The following is a 17,085-nucleotide window of genomic DNA, read 5'->3' as shown; positions in this document are numbered from 1 at the left end:
CACACAGTAGCGAGCGAGAACGAAAACTGGGAAATTCTCCGAAGCTGGAGACTATCAATTAAACATTTCTCCCTCGTAGGCGGACTTTCCTAATGGGGAAGGGCCGTACTCTCCTCATGACGAGAATATAAGATGCGACACTGCGACCGAGTGTCAGCAGTTCAATTCGGTTCAGTTCACTCTACTACTCATCATTTTCTTCGCGTTCCACTGTTTAATTTTCTATACAATTTCCTTCACCATGCTGCGTGCTTCATTAGCCAGATGCAAGGCTGCTCCCAGTCCCAGTCTGGGCTTGAAGCGAAACATGGCTGTCGCAGCAGCTGCTGCTAAGAAAGAAGGTGACATTTCAGATGCCTTTACTTCCCTCTCGGGTGCTCAAAGAGAACCGCTACCAGATCGCTTCCGCGTACGAAAACTTGATCTTGTTAGAGGTCGGGAAGAACAGATCGAGCAGAGCTGGAAAGCGTTACTACGAGAACTTCGCAAGGAGAATGATGTCGTTGCGAAGAAAGGACCGAGTGTAATTCCGCAAGTTGACTACAAAGAGTTTGAGCGAAGCGCAGGTTCCTTGAAAGAGGAGATTCGGAAAAGAGGTGTTGTCGTTATTAAGGGCGTTGTTCCGGAGGACGAGGCGAGGGCGTGGAAGGGTGAGGTTGAGGACTACGTTCGCAAGAACCCTTCTACGAGAGGTATAATCCCTTTGCATCATTCATAATAGCGCTTGCTAACATAGAGACTGCAGCATTCCCTTCTCATGATCCTCAAGTCTACGAACTTTACTGGTCCGCCCCTCAACTCAAAGCACGCTCCCATCCCAATTTCCTTCACGTTCAACAACGTCTCATGTCCCTTCTATGGCACAATTCGAACCCCGACACTCCCATTTCTCTATCTCAGCCCTTCAGCTATGCTGACAGGCTGCGCATCCGCCAGCCGGGCGACGCTTCCTTTGCTCTCGGGCCGCACATCGATGGCGGAAGCGTAGAGCGTTGGGAACTGGAAGGCTACGGCCGTGGAGGCGTGTACGATGCTATCTTGACAGGAAGATGGAACGAGTACGATCCTTGGGATGCAAGTGGACGTGTGCATGCCGTGAATAATCGCTACGATGGTCTTGGTGCATGCTCAATGTTTAGAATGTGGCAGGGCTGGATGAGCATGAGTCACACCAAGCCTGGCGAGGGAACGTTACTAGTCAACCCGCTTGTGAAGCTTTCCATGGCTTATGTTCTCTTGCGGCCCTTCTTTCGTGTGAAGAACATGAGCGCAAGCGACTTTTTGGGAGTGGATAACTGGGAGTTTATGGGAGGGGAGATGGATAGCGAGTTGCAAGGTGCGACACCAGGAACGGGACAAGAGCTGACGGATGAGCTACATCCTCACTTGGAGCTGGAAAGAAGTATGGTGCATGTTCCTGAGATCCAGCCTGGCGACTTTGTAGCATGGCACTGCGACAGTAAGTTTTTCTCTCTGGTCATTGATTAACCCGTTGCTAACAATTGCACTATAGCGATCCACGCAGTTGACAAGGTACACGCGGGAAAGTCAGATTCAAGTGTCCTGTACATCCCCGTGTGTCCCATCACAGAACAGAACGCAGAGTACATGGTCCGGCAACGAGAGGCGTTCAGGCGGGGCACACCGGGCCCGGATTTCCCTGGCGGCGCGGGGGAAGCGGAGCATGTGGGTCGACCTACGGAGGACGTTTTCCGCCGGGACGGGGCGGGAAGAAGAGCGATGGGTCTTGAGGAGTTGGAGATGGAGAGTTTGAGGAGTAGGGGGGAGAAGGAGGCGGTGGAGAGTGCCAACAGGGTCTTAGGGTTCTGAATATGAGGGGAAAAGGGTTTGTAAGCATTGTAGCTCAAATTGCGGACTGCGGACTTTAATGAAAGATGGTTTGTAAGCTGTTTTGACAAGTGAGACTGTTACTGTTACTGTGACTGAAGAAGGAAGGAAGGAAGGATTCTGCATGGTGTTTCATCGGTAGTAAGATCGTGTCATGTCGGCAGTTCAACCGAGCCTGTCCTATCACATCACCTCAATTGACATGATCTTTGACCTTAAACCTCGCCTCTGATACACTACACAAGTTCCCTGTCCGGATATATCCCACTCGCTTCGTCGGACCGGATATCGGCAACCGATGATCCGTAATCCACTCAGTTGACACGCATCCTGTATTGTAGCGTAGCAGCGAAGCTTGCCGTCACGATTCAGTGTCTCCACGTAATTACTACGAATGGATCCAGCAATGAATTACTAATCTGATACGTAGGGAAGCATCTAGCAAGTTCACTTCACCTGAAGCATGGGCGGTGAAGCAATAGTGGAGCAGAAGGACGTGGCAGAAGAGGAGGGGCATCATGGAGAAGGAAGAAGAGTAGTTGAGAAGGGATAGGTATATATATATGTATATACTCTCAGCCTAGATATGTTCTAATAGTTTAACTCAAGCACGCAATTCCTTACCATACCCAATCCATACCACTCTACACTCCAAACAATCGCCCATCATGAGCTACACCCTCTACGACGCTGCCATCCTCCACACCAAGGAGGCTCTGAACTCCCTCTCCAACATCCTCAAGAAGGCCGAGTCTCACGCCAATGCCTCTTCTTTCCCCAATGCCAAGCTGGCCCCCGACATGCTCGACCTGAACTTCCAGGTCTTCTTCACCGTCGACACCGCCCAGAAGATCGTCGCCCGCACTACCGGCACTGAGCCCCTCAGCCTGTCCCGCGACGAGTGCACCAACTTCGAGCAGTACCACGCTCTCATTGCCAAGGCCCTCGACGTTATTGAGAAGGCCGACAAGGAGCTCGTTGAGAAGCGCGCTGCTGAGGTCGTCACCATTGGCCTCGGACCTGGAAAGAGCGCCGACATGAAGTGCCGTGACTACGTTCAGGGTTACGGCATTCCCAACGTCTTCTTCCACCTTACCACCGCCTACGCTATCTTGAGAAAGGAGGGTGTTGAGCTGGGCAAGCAGGACTACATTGGTGCCTTCATGGGCCAGTACCTCCAGTAAATCTGGGGCTCCTGAATGAATAAAATGGAATGATTAATGTCTATAAATAAAAAGTTGATTCATATTTTAAGAACAATAACATGAGCGATACGAGAATGAATGTTTTAATGGATGCAAGTGCTTGTCAATTCGTAGCCATGATATGAACCTAATAATTCAGGGTAACCTCCACTGCCACCAATCAACCATGCAGGAAGGGTCTTTGTAATCCTCGCCACGACCCCTCCATCAATTACAGTTGTATATTACAAGCCTCGTCTGCTGGCTGCAATTCGCTAAACTCAACATCAGCATCAGCATCAGCATAAATATCCTACCAAAATGGCCGCGCACTGGTGGATTCTTCGCGCTGTTCAGTCCCTAGAGGTAGGCCCATTTTACTCCTTATCTCTCTATCGCAAATACTAACACCTGCTGTTACAGGACCACATCATCGCATCCGTACGCAAATCTTCGTCCCACGCTCCCTCTCGCTGTCGCTAACAGCCTCAGATCCTCCGCCAACCTGGCTTCCACCGCGCTGTAGGCCGCATACACAAAACGATACACGAGAAGCAATACGGCCGAAACCCTCACGAACCCTTGGCCCCTGGTGAAGCGACTGGTATGTTGGCAGCTCGAGGGGAGCCTGGATTAGGCTGACGAGATTGACCACAGCGGACCCGAATTCGGGTAGCAGGAATGAACGTTTCGCGAAGCACTTTATCGACGAGTTGAAGAACCAATTCCGAGGAAAGCCAACAGAGTTTCCGGGCGACAAGCCCAGGAAGTGATGCGATGTGATGCGACAAAGATAGATTGTTTGGATTACGAAGTTATGATACCCCCAATTACCGACCAATACTCCCTCCGCGACCAGGATGTACGCCAAGAACGAAGGAGAAAAAGCAGGTCTTTTACATGCTGATTGAAGAGATGGAAATATGGGTTGAGAGGAGGATGCATTAGAAGTTGAGAATAAGGAAGCATAAGTACGCCCAGCGGACAAAGAGCGCTAAATACGATATCAATACGATCGATCCCTCCAGCGGTTACAACGGCTGCAACGAATCCGGTGTCCTCCCTTTTCTACGTGGTCAAGGAGCTGGTAAATCGAGGTAAACGAGATGTGTCGAGGCCGAGCTTATAGTTTGAAGTGCTACGCGAAACTCGTAGCGCAACCTTCACTGCACAGATCCAGTGGCTATGCTACGTCACAATGGAGAAATTGTATAATATAATTCCAGGCCATAAAACCCTGGTCCTCTTCTCTCAATAACTGCGCCAATGTCTATCTGAACAATGTAAGCGTTAGCCAAGGTCTTTCGTCGTTAAAGCCTTTCAAGACGACCTCCAATTACATATTACTTTGTAAATCTCCGTGTGATGCGTTCTTGCGTTTCTCTTCAACTGTATCAAACTTTTCAATCGCCGGTTCGCTGTCGCGTCTCGCTTGGTTCGCCATCTCATTGTAGTGTAGCTCACTGCGGCTATCATTATAGACAGCACGGCGAGCAACAACCGATGAGCCTCATGTCCCTACTAACTAGGCCGCATATTTGCCCAAATCTCTCCCGATCCACTTTAAAAAGCTTTAGACGGTGGGTGCTCGATACCGGAATCTTATCGTGCGTTTTGCTCGCATTGTTCCGCTGATCGCTTAGAAGAAGGGCGATAGTCTCAATGTCAGGGTGCTTGATTGACCGATATTTTCGCATCATGGTGTAGGTAATGTGAAGAATCAGGAGTCTTCATGAGGAGAACTGGCTATTCTTATAGTTGAATCGTGGGCGATCGCTTGCTTACTGACGGTAAGCTGCGCTGGCGTCTTACTCAATGCCATCATAGCTGGGTGGTCAGAAAGACGCCACGACGATATAGCCGCGAGACGATGAAAGGAGTCTCGTTGGATGATGCCTCTTTATCGCCCATATCGCCACAAATCATAGGTATGCAGCGACTCTGAGACAAGATCCTACGCGGCCTAGTGACCGGTTGTCAGGTACTGGTGCTGACGAAGTATCACCGTAGTGGTTCACTGTAATAGACTGACCTATCACAGCGTTGCGTACTGTCCCCAGTCAACCCAGTTCATGGGCAATCCTATGTCAAGATTCGCTTCCAGTGCATCCTCCACTGCGTTCAGGTTGAAGCTAGGGTCTATGGCCCCGAAAACATCGGCCCCAGAGATAGCATCGATGAGTGAAAAGTCGACGGGCTGTTCCACGCTGGGGACTGAGTTGATCATGGTGGGGTTGGCAACCGGCACTGAAACAGGAAACTCAGGTGGTCGAGGAGCAGGTTGCGACAAAGACGAGGGCACCGAATTGGGCGTTCCCTCGTGCGTTGTAGGGGGTGTCGATTCCCGGGTCAAAGTATTAGCAGCGCGTTCCATCTCTTTCAACACTCTTTCACCCAGACCAGCTACCACATTGGCACTCCAGAAGTAATCACCGAACTTGCGAAGCATTTCACAGTTGCGACGAAAAGCATGCATGGCGCGGGCGCGGAACATGGGCAAGCGACTGTGACGCATTTTGCGATACTCAACGCTCAATGCGAGACATACTGCGTAGGGAACGACGGGCATGGGGCTCAGATGATCACGGAGGACGGCGCAAGCGATACGTTCGGCTGCGAGAGAACGGCGGGCATTTGCAGATGGGGGTGGTAGAGTTGATGCTGCTGTGAGTGTGCCAGGGCGAGGGAGACGGCATGATAGGATAATGACAGCGTGGTAGAAGGTTTCAATTGTTGCTGTGCTTGTTAGTATGGAATTTGAGCGAGGGAATGGGTTTCGACGAACCGATGAGCGGGCTTGGGACTTTGAGGGCATCGGCGTTGACAATCATGGCTTCTAGGACGGGGAGATCGATGTAGGCGATCTTATCAAGACCTGAAGCCTCTGCACTCGGCCCGGGACGATACAGCTCGATCACTTGATCAAGCCACTGGATCACTGAGAGGAAAAGTCGGAAACAAGGTGGTCTTTTCTTGATACATCCGTCGAGATTGGCACCGATGTCTCTTTCGTGCATCAAGCAAGGTCTTCCATAGGCGGCAGCATTTATTCGATCGACTGCCCAAACCGCACAGAACAAGGTCTCAAGCTCTTCACAATTAGGTGCGTCGTACTTGAGAAGATGAAGGCCCAGAGTCTGGATGTGATGGATGGCACGGCCCCCAAGTTGAGCGGGAAGATCGGCTTCTTCGGAACTGCTGGGCTGAGTGTACAGCGAGAGCATGACAAGAGCCCTGATGTGAAGCACTCTGTCGGTGATGATACTCGTCTCAAGAATGGCACGTACAGCGGAGGAGAGTGATTGTATAAAGTCCTGACAAGTCAATAGCTCGTCACCACGGTTCTGCAGGTGCAGGTATGTCGACATGGAGGGATCAGTGGAGGCGGCCAGACACACAAGTTGGCGAAGAACAATGGCCGCGGGCTCATCCTCTAAAGGCAAGGCAGTATCTAAGCTTGATTCAGGGATGATGGGTAAGATAGGGTGAATTCTGTCGAGGTACAGACGTCGCAGCTTGCGAAAGTCGTGCTCGGGCGGCAAACAGGGTAGACAGTGCTCTTTCACAAACGGGAGTAAAAACTGATCCATTATGGGCGGCGGCCTCGACGTGATGAACTGCGACGATGAACCGCCTTGGCCCTGCGGCCCGTTGTTGGCGGTGGTCGATGAGAGCCAGATACCCACGTCGCCCTTTTGAGAGGTTTCGCGAACTGATGCTGAGCCAGTTGCCTCCATGAACATGCCCTCCGGATTGAGATCGCCTACGAACCGGGATGATGACGATTGAGCTTTAGACGTGCCTGTTGATTCACGTCTTGGGGGCGCTGGGGCAGGGGCGGTGACACCGGTGCCATATTGAAGATGAAGCGATGGCTGCTGGCGCGACGACGGGGATGCATTATGGTTGTGATCTGGAAGCGCTGTACGTGTTGAGAGTGGCACATTTAACGGTAGAGATCTGAATCGTAAAGTTAGTTGACCTTTACTCAACCCAGATCGACCAAGGTTCCACTTACGCAGACCGGGATTGTTGTGTGTCATTCTGACCTTGAACCGGGACTTGACCATCACCTGGCGGCGAGAGGTTATCATCCTCAACAGCATTTTCAGCATGAAGACATCGCCTCTAACTCTCAATCAGTTCCGTGGTCCTGGAGTAAGGTTGGTGCGACATACCTTTTTCTTGCGACATGAAGCGCAAGCGTGCTGGACTTGCTTACGCTTTACAGGAAGACCCCCACGAGATGGATCAGAGGCGACGAATTTAACGTGCTTTGAAGAAGATGAGGGCGTGGGCATTTCCGTACTCTGGTCGAGAAGTATGTGATGAGATGTATTAAACTTGTTCATGCTATAAATGTATGAATAAGTACATAAAGGAATGAATGAGCGAATGAGTGAGTGAATGATAGTGAAGCGGGTGGAGATCGGAGAGTCATTGGATGGAACTTCAAGGTGAAGGAAGTCTCGGTGACGGATGGAGGGGCATTAGTCAGCGAAAAATTGAGGTGTGCCAGTAAACACCATGGAAGATCCATCGCGATGATCGAGATAACATCATTCAGATTGTCATATCCTTGGAAAAGGCAATTAAACTGACATGATGGAGACACTGAAAGGACTAGTGAGTATGTAAACTGTGCTCGACGGTCATGAAAAGGAGTCTCTATTATCGAGCACTTGGTGGACGGAGGAGCGCAGTGTGTTATCATACTGGAATCAAATGGTTGAATAGCTTCAAAACCATATCGGTTGTGTCTAGTATTCTCCGTGGCCCCATGTCAAAGCGGACCGGGGTCTGGTTGACCCGACCATGACCCATAGTGTCGGGTGCACGATGACGCCTAGACGCGACAAAAAAACTATCAAACCATCAGGTTACTAAACACGAACGCGATAGATATTCGCAACAGCAAGATATTCTTCCAATGATGATCAAAATAATAACATTCGTTGCCCCTTCAATATCGCCAATCCATAAAGTCTGTGGATCCAAACAAAAACAACCGTGAATTTCTCCAGACCATTTATGCGACCTCTCACACCAAAAACAACGCCCCAAATTCACGGTCCTCCACTTCCATCTCCAGAGACCCGGCCGTTTAGTGAGACCCTGCATCTTGAATAATCGATTGGCTCTTGTTCTCTGCGACGGGATACGCTAGCAAGAATTGGGGAATAGGTAAACATCATGCCCGGGTCTTGAGACAAGGGGATTGTGTTTGTTTAGGTCTATGTTGTTTTTATAATTGATGTATTGCTTCCACTGTATTTCTGTTTTGATGCTGGATATCTTCTTTTCTCTTTCTTAAATCTCATACACTATTGCAATTAAGTGGTGAATTAAAATTTAATCGTCAACTCATCATGGAAGACCTTAATCTCCCTATCGCTGTAAGACGCTCGCGTCGCAGCATCATCAAGCCAGAGCCATCATGCGACAACATCCCTTCTTCTCCGATGCCAGTCAAGACACCCAGAACAATCTCAAAGAGAAAAGTCCGCTTCTCAGAGCCAGGTATCTCATCTTCATCCAGTGGTTTAACCCCCATGGTTGGTCGCTTCTCTGTCGCAACACCCAAGCGACGCCGTCATTCTTCTGCACCTGTGGAAAACACACCAAGCACCATCCGCTCAACTCCCGCATTACCACAAAGTGGCGATGTTACGTTTCTTCCCCTGCGACAAGTTCTTGATGGCCGTGTTCAAAGACGCATTCGCCGGAATGGCTTGAGCGAGGAAATGAACGTCATTCAGCAGGAAAAGAGACGGCGATCAATCGAGGCCAAGGAGGAGATTGAGAAGCTTAGAGATCAGCTCAAGGCGCGTGATCGCGAGATTTATGAGTTACAGAATGCGACAATTGTGGTTGACACGGGTCGCATTTGGGACCTTGAAAAGCAGATAGAGGACCTGCAGGATGAGCTGAGCAAGCGATCTGGGCGCTCTCTGAGTGAGAAGAGAGGATACAATTGGACATTGTCGGCACGGGAGAAGTTCTCACCAGAGTTCATGGATATGATACCTGATGAGGATGAGTTTGGAGAGGAGACTATGGCGCAGTTTGTATGCAGCACACCTTCGAGAGCAAGGGCAAGAGAGGCAGCCAGCACATCGTTCATTGATATGACGCCTCCTCCGACAAGCCCAACGATTCCTGGAACACCCTTGTTTTCCGATCCCGTCATAGCAACGACAAGTGCTGGTGTGCAGGCTTGTATGCCAGATCCTCAGCAGCAGCAACTGGAAGAAGAGATCTCGTCACTGCAATTGGAGGTCGCAAAACTCACTGACACGCTCGAATCATACAATGCTCTCAGCAGTCGCTTATCCGACAAGCTCTCCGAGTTCAAACCAACTGTTGAGTCAGAGTCAACATTACCACATCATCAACTTGAGACTCAAATCGACGCCATGCTACGCACAATGTCCGACAGAGCATGTGCCCTTCAACAATTAACCGCATCCATCACGAAGCTTGGCTTCCACGGTTCAGACGCAAGCGACATGATCACATCTCTTGCATCTGGCTTCCGCGCCGCCCGCTTAGAATTGGAGTATCTAACCCCCGGCGAAATTACTCTCCCATTGTCCTCCCATGGCGCAGAGGTGTTAGATCTCATGCTCACACGCTTGCGCGACATGGCCAAGCGCGCGAAACAAGACGAGGATGCTATCGATGAGTATCACGAGATCGAGCAATCACTACGAAAGCAGCTCGACGCGCGCGTCACCGTCATGGACGGTCTAAAGGCAGAAATGACGAAGGCGGAGAAACTCATGAGCGACAAGATTGCACGAATCCGCGAACTCGAAATAGCGAACACAAGACTCAAAGGCGCGGTGGATGGTTACTTGCGCGACATCTCAGAGCTGGAGAATTTAGTCGAGCGAATGGAGCGCGATGCGCACGACGCAGAGGATGAGTACAACGTGCAGCTGGAGGTCAAGCGCAAGGTGCTTAGTCGCAAGGAGGATAGCATTGCGGAGCTGGAGACGAGGCTATCCGAAGCGCTACAGCGCTCAGCGGATCTTCAGCGCGAGGTGAAGGAGGCACAAGAAGCCAAGCTGCGCGACGTTGCTGAATTGAACAAGCGACACGGAGCGGCGCTTGCAGCAGGTGACGCGACCGTGATCAAGTACCGCGGTGAGATTGACAGAGTGAACGCTTCTCTTCGCTCAGCGCACACAACGATATGTAGCCTGAGAGTCGAGAATAGCGGACTGAAGAGTCAGATGGATGAGGAGAGGGCCAAGGCCAATGCGGTGATTGACTCAATGAAGGAGGAGCTCCAGCGGGTCGTGCAGATGAGTCAAGAGTTCTTGACACCGAACAGCAAGGCGCAAACGAGTGTCATTTGTGAGTCAGAACCCGGATCTGGATCTGTATCGTCAACGAAATTGAGTGTGAAGAGACCATATGACTCTTCTGTTGGTGCTGGCGCGAGAAGGTTAAGCAGAAAGCGACCGAGTAGAGGACGTGATAGCGGAATGTGCTTGTTGGATGAAGACGAAGAGGAGTGCTTTTAAGTGTTTGGCAGAGAAACAGAAATGCATGGAACGGCGTTATAAGAACATTCTTTCAAGATATCTCCTTTGTCTTTAGCAGATGCTTATTTATTCTATTTATTTTAATTCTTGTTCAATTGACCGTCAAGACTTGCCCTTTTCCAGTTCCGCACTTGATAGCCGACAGATGCCGATCTCCCATCCCTATCTTATCGATCTCTTTACCCGAAAGGGCGTAGACTAGGCACCTTAAAGAAAGATCTTCCCTTCCTCGGCCTTGCCGTCCGAGTTCGGCCGCTCAGACTAAAAATGCTAGACTACCTAAGACTAACAATCGCATCTTTAATTTCGCAGTTTCACAACTTCAATTTCTGTCGCATCCCTTATTTTTATATCATTATCCGTATATACATTTACTCTCACTATGACGATACATCTTTTGCGTACCGCCCTGAAAAGGCCCGCCTCAAATATTAATATTAAATTGTCTCACTTACAGCGACGCTTTCAGTCGTCAAAGAAAATAGAGGAGGCCATCCCTGTCCCCAGCACCGTTGCGCCATTACCGCTGTGGCAGCGTCTTGGGCCACTTACCACCGCTGCGCAGGCGTATGCGAGGGCGCAGTCCAAGAATCCATTAAGGACGCAAGTTGCTACAGCCATCGTCATTTATATCGCAGCAGATCTGAGTGCGCAGTATGTTAGCGATAATGAGTATGATCCTCAAAGGACAGTGAGGAACGCTATTATTGGTGGTGTTGCTGCGATACCCAATTTTAAATGGTGAGTTCTCATAAGCATCGGATGAGTGAGTGCGATACTGACCCAATAGGTTCCTCTTCCTCTCCCATAACTTCAACTACTCGTCACGTCTTTTGTCCCTCGCCACAAAAGTCGCCGTGGGTCAGGCCGTCTTTACACCAATCTTCAACACATATTTCTTTGGCGCGCAAGCGTTGCTATCTGGCGAAAACCTCTCGGGCACGATTGAACGTGTCAAGGATACGGTTCCAACGAGCATTGTCAACTCGTGCAAGTTATGGCCCATGGTCACAGCCTTTAGCTTTTCTTTTCTGAGCATTGACTGGCGGCCTTTGTTCCATGGTGTTGTGGCAGTCGGGTGGCAAACGTACCTGAGCTTTCTGAACAGGCAGGCGGAAATGAAGGAGAGGTTAAGGCATGAGGCAAAGACTAAGGAGGTGGAGCGTGTGGGATTGGTGGTAGCGCAGGCGGTTTAACAAAAGTCGCATGTTTAAATAAATGACTTAGAATTGTTTCTGGAGTCTGGGATTATAGACATATAGAGTAAGATGGCGGGACTTATGATACATGGTCGTATTTTGTCAATGAGAGTACCTCAGTTTACTCTACGTGTAGAAATGTAAACTCATGACGCTGGAGAAGAATGATTGAACTGGCCAAGGTACCAAATCGCTAGTGTATCTCTGAGAACAGCTTATATTACGCAGAGTCTACTACAAACTATGTTGCCGTATACTGGGCTGTCGAAATATAGGGCTCAACTGTCACCTGTTCTAACAATACTTATCTTGATTCCTCTGGTATCATGCCTCTCACAAAGATGCAATGAGGCAGCGGCAGAGGGTAGCTCGCCTGGATGTCTATTAAGAGGCAAACTGATGAAGACAGTAATTCGATTGCTACATGCAAGGATGGGTTAAATGGATTGAGATTGTATTAGTACCGAGTAAGCAATGCAGACTGTAATTAGGAGGGATCAACTTACCTAAATACTAAGTATACATGTCAACAGCAGATGATACATATCAGCTAATGAGGATACAACCTCAGCTGCGGCTGTCCCGGATCCATAGTTTCATTCAACCAATATCTGTTTCCGTTGATGCATCAGCAGGCTTTTGATCTTGTGCTGTACTGATCATCTAGTCTTCCCGTCCAGTTCGCCAGCGGTTTCGATATCAATCGGTTCTGTTTCGGGAACGCTAGGGAAGAGGACGCGTCTCAAAATTTTCAAGTACAATCGAGTCCGTGGGTGGGATGTAGATAGATTCCGGAACATTGTAGCCTTGTCGAAGAAAGAGATCATACTTCCATTGGTCCAGATTGTATCCAGGACGATCTGCGATTAGCTGATCCACGTTCCACACACTACCTGGGTGGAAGTTCGACCACAGGAAGGACGTCTGATTGACCAAATGCTCAAAAGCCTGTATAGAGCTAGGGTTCAACCAACGCGGAAGGTTGTTTCTCGGAACCGTGTCTGATGGGCAAGGTAAGCACCTACCCGCTGCTTTCGATATAGAGACGCTTCGAAGGACATCTTGTTGAAAGATTTCGGAACATAGATTGATAGCAGACCCCCCATCTAGTGTGAAAGTAAAAGAGCCACTGGGCATTCCAGCGTCCTTCAAGGCTAACGCCTCAATTAACCAGCGACTGCTGATCTCATAGACATCCATACCCAGAAACTCAGAAATTAGATCAGACGGATCATCTTCCCAACGGGTATGAAGATAGCAAAAGTCGGTATGTCTGTTTAGGGCATGGGTCTGAAATACGTTCCCAACCATGTCGAGGCGAAGATCTACCTTCAGCCGCGAATTCTCTTTGCAGAAAGGAATCAGTCCGACAGCATGGCGCTCTTGCTGGCCTGCGGCAATGTGATCCTCGAGAACAACCACGTTCCTGATGCACTGACGTTTGTCAATAGGCAAGTGCTTAAAAAAGCGGACAGCAACCGAAGCAGCGGAGAAGCGGAATTTGCATTGGTATGCTTTTTTGCATTCTCTCTCTTGCCGCCAACTGCTCATAGTGCTCCACATACGATCGTCTTCCAATCGTTCACCGGCAGTGTTGAGATCGTGACATTCCGGTATATCCCAGGGGGTGAAGGCTTCATCGAGCAACCTAGTCAATCTAGTAGGGCGGCCCCATATTCCTGTAGCACGCTGGACTTCTTGAGCGAGCCTTGGGTTAGGATCCTCGGCGAGTAGTCGCAGGGTGAAATCGGTCGCAGAGCAGAGAGCTGATCTAGTTGGGGGGGTTCCCTCAAATGGGTGTTTGGGAGCGTTGAGAGTGTCGATTAAATCCCAAGAAAAACCGTATCTGAGTCTCTCGGGGATCCGATAGGTGCGAGATTGTCGTTCGATCTCTCGGAGCATTGGAACAAACCAAGGGAAATGGGCGCGTATTTCAGAACACATTTCTGGTGTGAGGAATTGGCTGATGTGAATCAACAGATCAAATCGCTGCTCCTCTTGGAAATTTAGCAGGTAATCGAAGCGACCAGCCCATTTACGCCATTCGGGACGATAAACTGTCGAGAAGTATATAGTGTTGAAAGTCAGAGGCATGTCCTTGGTCTCAGAAGCGATAAACCGGCAGGTGTACATAAGGGCTAGGTCTAGAGGTTCACCATCGAAGGTGCCCAGCTTACCAGATCCAAGTTGCCTGCCAGATCCAGGTTGGAAAGCGTAACCCTTGTCGAGAGTGAAGTACTCGCGATAGATCATGTGTCGTAATTCATGGGGGAGGCTCAAGAAGGTACGAGGAGCCATGGTAGCACTCTTGAATCCAAACACAGGCTGATAGGATCTGATATCTGACAATAGAGGCGGGAATCAGGTCGAGGTCAAGAGTTGTTGTTTTTGTGTGGGTGGCCTTGAATGCGAAAGTTATGTTGGATCCGACGGGGTACGGGGTGCTTTTAAGTATTTCATTTAGGCAGCAGTGAACGAGTCACAGATCAGTTAAGTTTTTCACATGCAGACGACTCCAGCCTCTTTTTCCCACAAATTGGTTATTGACTGTCCTTAATCAGCGATTGTTGTTGCACATCAAATATGTTTGGCTGGAGACAATTAGCTAATCGTAGCCGAACAATGTCTTTCCATCACCCTTCAAAGAGATTTGGAATAAAAAACACTATATGAGAATTGTGCGTACAGCTGTAACTGAAAGTAGATATATCTCGAAAATACCTCTGTTTAGATCCCGGTAGCTATATCTACACCTGGACCCTTGTATCTTTGTATAATTGAGTCGGGCCCTTGTTATTCCGGATTCTCAGGCTTTCAGTGGCTATTGGCCTGTAAGAATGACGGGAAGCCACTTTTAGTGCATTCTGCCCTGTAAATAAGCGATGTTCCAGCGCGTTGATTGATCGAAGAGCCCTGTAAGTTAAGCACAGGCAAAAAAATATACAAAGATTCAGGGGTTCAGGTGTACACTACCCTTTACTGTGACTACTCGTCGCTTATCGCACTGTACCAGCTCTTATCTTATCTCCACCTATCTTATCACCAGCTAGATGCCAAACCTCAGGAACAAAAAACCGCTTCCCGTCCCCATAAGTACCAGCGATGAAGAAGTCAATAGCATGCGGCGCATGTCGCTCGTCGAAACGCAAAGTAAAATACCCACAATTCTCTTGAACCTTCTGTATGTTGTCCGGCCGCTGATTCTGGTGCAAACCGCAGTGTATCCACTCAGGTGGCCCGCCTTGTACGCGCTGTCGCGACCGAGGTGATGAATGTATCTTTCCTCCGAAGGGCACCTCGTTCATCTTCAGGCGCAGCCGACTAGAGCGGCTTACAGCCGAGAATCGAGACAATGATGGCCTCCGCGCAGACCCAACCGTCGTGCGGGCCGGAGATCTGACCACGACTGATCCGTTTGGGTTCTTGACCGATGAGGTCAAGAACAGCTACCTGAGATGCTCTTATAAGTGGTCATTTCATCACATCCCTAACCTCCTCATCGCCATAAGAGAAAGAAGGCTCGATCCACTACTTATCTGGGCCATGTTAGCAATCACAGTGAGGTAACGCGTTTATCAAAATCGCTTATTTACGCCTAAGCTTACAGTCCATAGATTCTCCCAGGCGGCACCCCAAGGATACGCAACCCAGGTTGAGGCAAGCAACACGTTTGCTGCACATGCAAGATCTCAGGTGCTGTCTCTAGTTGACCAGCCCAGTGTCCACCGCGCTCAAGTCCTGCTCATGCTAACAGGCCATTCCTGGGGTGCTGGTGAGGGCAAACGTGCTTGGGTCTATCTCGGTATGGCGGTTCGCATGGCTCAGGTACTTGGGCTTTTCGAAGAACTGCCCCCTCAAGCAACGCGCGACGAGTTCATCGATGCTGAAGAGAGGCGACGTACGGCTTGGACATGCTTTCTTATGGATAGCCTCCTGAGTGGAGGTAAAGGGCGTGACAGGATGCTCGCAGCTAGCAACATGCGCATACAACTTCCTTGTGACTCTGAGAGTTTCAACTTTGGTCAAGTCGTCGTTTGCGAGAGGCTAGATGGCTCAGTACCGGACGAAGCAGGAACAGCAATGGGCATTCATGTCAAAGGCAGCCTGGGCATCGTGGCTTACAGCATGCGCGTAGCCGACGTTTGGGGAGCTGTGGCAAAATGGGCCTGTACGCGGCACGACAACAACGTCCCTCCATGGCAGCCTCAATCTGAGTTTCAAATACTGCTTACCCGCCTTGAAGTTTGGAAGAGCTCTTTGCCGAAACGCCTTAACTATGAGCTGTTCCTCTTGAGAGCACACAGCGTGTCCAACCAGGGACAGGCCTACTGTTACATGCACTGCATTTACTTCATGAGTGTCATCTTCCTCTACCGGTCTTACTTACCTGAGGTCGAGATGCAGAGAGCCAGGGTGGGTGACAAGGACTGGGATCAATGGTCAACATGGTCAAGCAAAGAGCTTGTGCAAGTGGCCAAGCAAGTGTGTGACATGCTACAGGAGATACGAGCCTTTGGCCTGTATTTTCTTCGCGGTCTTGTACCGTGGATTGGCTTCACCATTTACACAGCTGTTGGAACCATGCTCTACTTTTATCACTTCCCCAATCCTGGAGACACACCCCATGAAATCGACAAACGACGGGAACACATTGTGGAAGGTCTTCTGTTTCTGAAAGATATGCGACAAGCTTGGCCTATGGCCGATACCTGGGTGAGTTTGAGAACATTGACTTACGGACATGTCTAACGGGTGATAGCGCGAGAAAATCAAGGCAATGCAAATATTCTACAGTAATATCAAAACCGACGGCGATTTAGCAGTGACGCCAAGTGAAAGACGAGAGATGCGCAACGCTATCATCGACTACGGCGCTCTCCAGCCCGATCCTGTACGCCAGCCTGACGCTGAGAGCACTGATGAACAAGTAAGCCGACATGACAAATATGCGAACTCTCAAGACTGACAAGCCCCCAGAGTGCGACAGATGGCGAGAACGACCAAGCTGCATCAAGCACAAGTGTAGACTTCAATACCGACCCTCTCAATTTCATTGCCCCAGCCGATATTGACCTGTTCGACACGGACTTTGCATTCGGTAGTAATATGTACGCCATGTTTGCCGATGCTACGCAGGGTTTCTGGGAGAGCTTTCCAGGAAGCATGGACATTCAAGGTGATATGAACCTTGATCACTAAAACAAGGAACCCTCTATTCCATCGTTAGTTTTCATTTCAGTATTTCTATGCATTTTCCCACTCGCCAAGCCGGGAAATAATGTCTGTCATGATTTGACAGGA

The 17,085-nt window shown here is 49.6% G+C and overlaps 6 protein-coding genes across 6 annotated transcripts; 4 read left to right on the top strand and 2 right to left on the bottom strand.

The window, feature by feature from the left end:
• Positions 1–241: 241 nt before the first annotated feature.
• Positions 242–1,830, top strand: FIESC28_03269 (uncharacterized protein; the record flags this gene model as incomplete). The annotated part of the gene is made up of 3 exons (XM_031157418.1): positions 242–692; positions 746–1,459; positions 1,514–1,830. 3 exons carry the CDS (start codon positions 242–244, stop codon positions 1,828–1,830), a joined length of 1,482 nt encoding a protein of 493 aa, XP_031018550.1.
• A 686-nt stretch (positions 1,831–2,516) lies between these two features.
• Positions 2,517–3,032, top strand: FIESC28_03268 (uncharacterized protein; the record flags this gene model as incomplete). Its single annotated transcript, XM_031157417.1, has 1 exon — positions 2,517–3,032. The coding sequence occupies one exon, from the start codon at positions 2,517–2,519 to the stop codon at positions 3,030–3,032; it is 516 nt and encodes a 171-aa protein (XP_031018549.1).
• A 321-nt stretch (positions 3,033–3,353) lies between these two features.
• FIESC28_03267 (uncharacterized protein) lies at positions 3,354–3,805 on the top strand (the record flags this gene model as incomplete). Its single annotated transcript, XM_031157416.1, has 4 exons — positions 3,354–3,398; positions 3,456–3,473; positions 3,525–3,636; positions 3,690–3,805. 4 exons carry the CDS (start codon positions 3,354–3,356, stop codon positions 3,803–3,805), a joined length of 291 nt encoding a protein of 96 aa, XP_031018548.1.
• A 1,262-nt stretch (positions 3,806–5,067) lies between these two features.
• FIESC28_03266 (uncharacterized protein) lies at positions 5,068–7,333 on the bottom strand (the record flags this gene model as incomplete). Its single annotated transcript, XM_031157415.1, has 4 exons — positions 5,068–5,768; positions 5,818–6,992; positions 7,051–7,160; positions 7,211–7,333. The coding sequence occupies 4 exons, from the start codon at positions 7,331–7,333 to the stop codon at positions 5,068–5,070; spliced, it is 2,109 nt and encodes a 702-aa protein (XP_031018547.1).
• A 5,174-nt stretch (positions 7,334–12,507) lies between these two features.
• On the bottom strand, positions 12,508–14,082 carry FIESC28_03265 (uncharacterized protein; the record flags this gene model as incomplete). The annotated part of the gene is made up of 1 exon (XM_031157414.1): positions 12,508–14,082. One exon carries the CDS (start codon positions 14,080–14,082, stop codon positions 12,508–12,510), a length of 1,575 nt encoding a protein of 524 aa, XP_031018546.1.
• A 1,245-nt stretch (positions 14,083–15,327) lies between these two features.
• FIESC28_03264 (uncharacterized protein) lies at positions 15,328–16,983 on the top strand (the record flags this gene model as incomplete). The annotated part of the gene is made up of 4 exons (XM_031157413.1): positions 15,328–15,347; positions 15,399–16,497; positions 16,544–16,711; positions 16,762–16,983. The coding sequence occupies 4 exons, from the start codon at positions 15,328–15,330 to the stop codon at positions 16,981–16,983; spliced, it is 1,509 nt and encodes a 502-aa protein (XP_031018545.1).
• Between the last annotated feature and the right edge of the window lie 102 nt (positions 16,984–17,085).

This window comes from Fusarium coffeatum, assembly GCF_003316985.1.
Source record: "Fusarium coffeatum strain FIESC_28 chromosome Unknown BRIP53273_contig_69, whole genome shotgun sequence".
Classification (NCBI taxonomy): Eukaryota; Fungi; Ascomycota; class Sordariomycetes; order Hypocreales; family Nectriaceae; genus Fusarium; species Fusarium coffeatum.
Note: the sequence above shows the minus strand (reverse complement) of the source record. Positions and strands in the feature narration are given on the sequence as shown.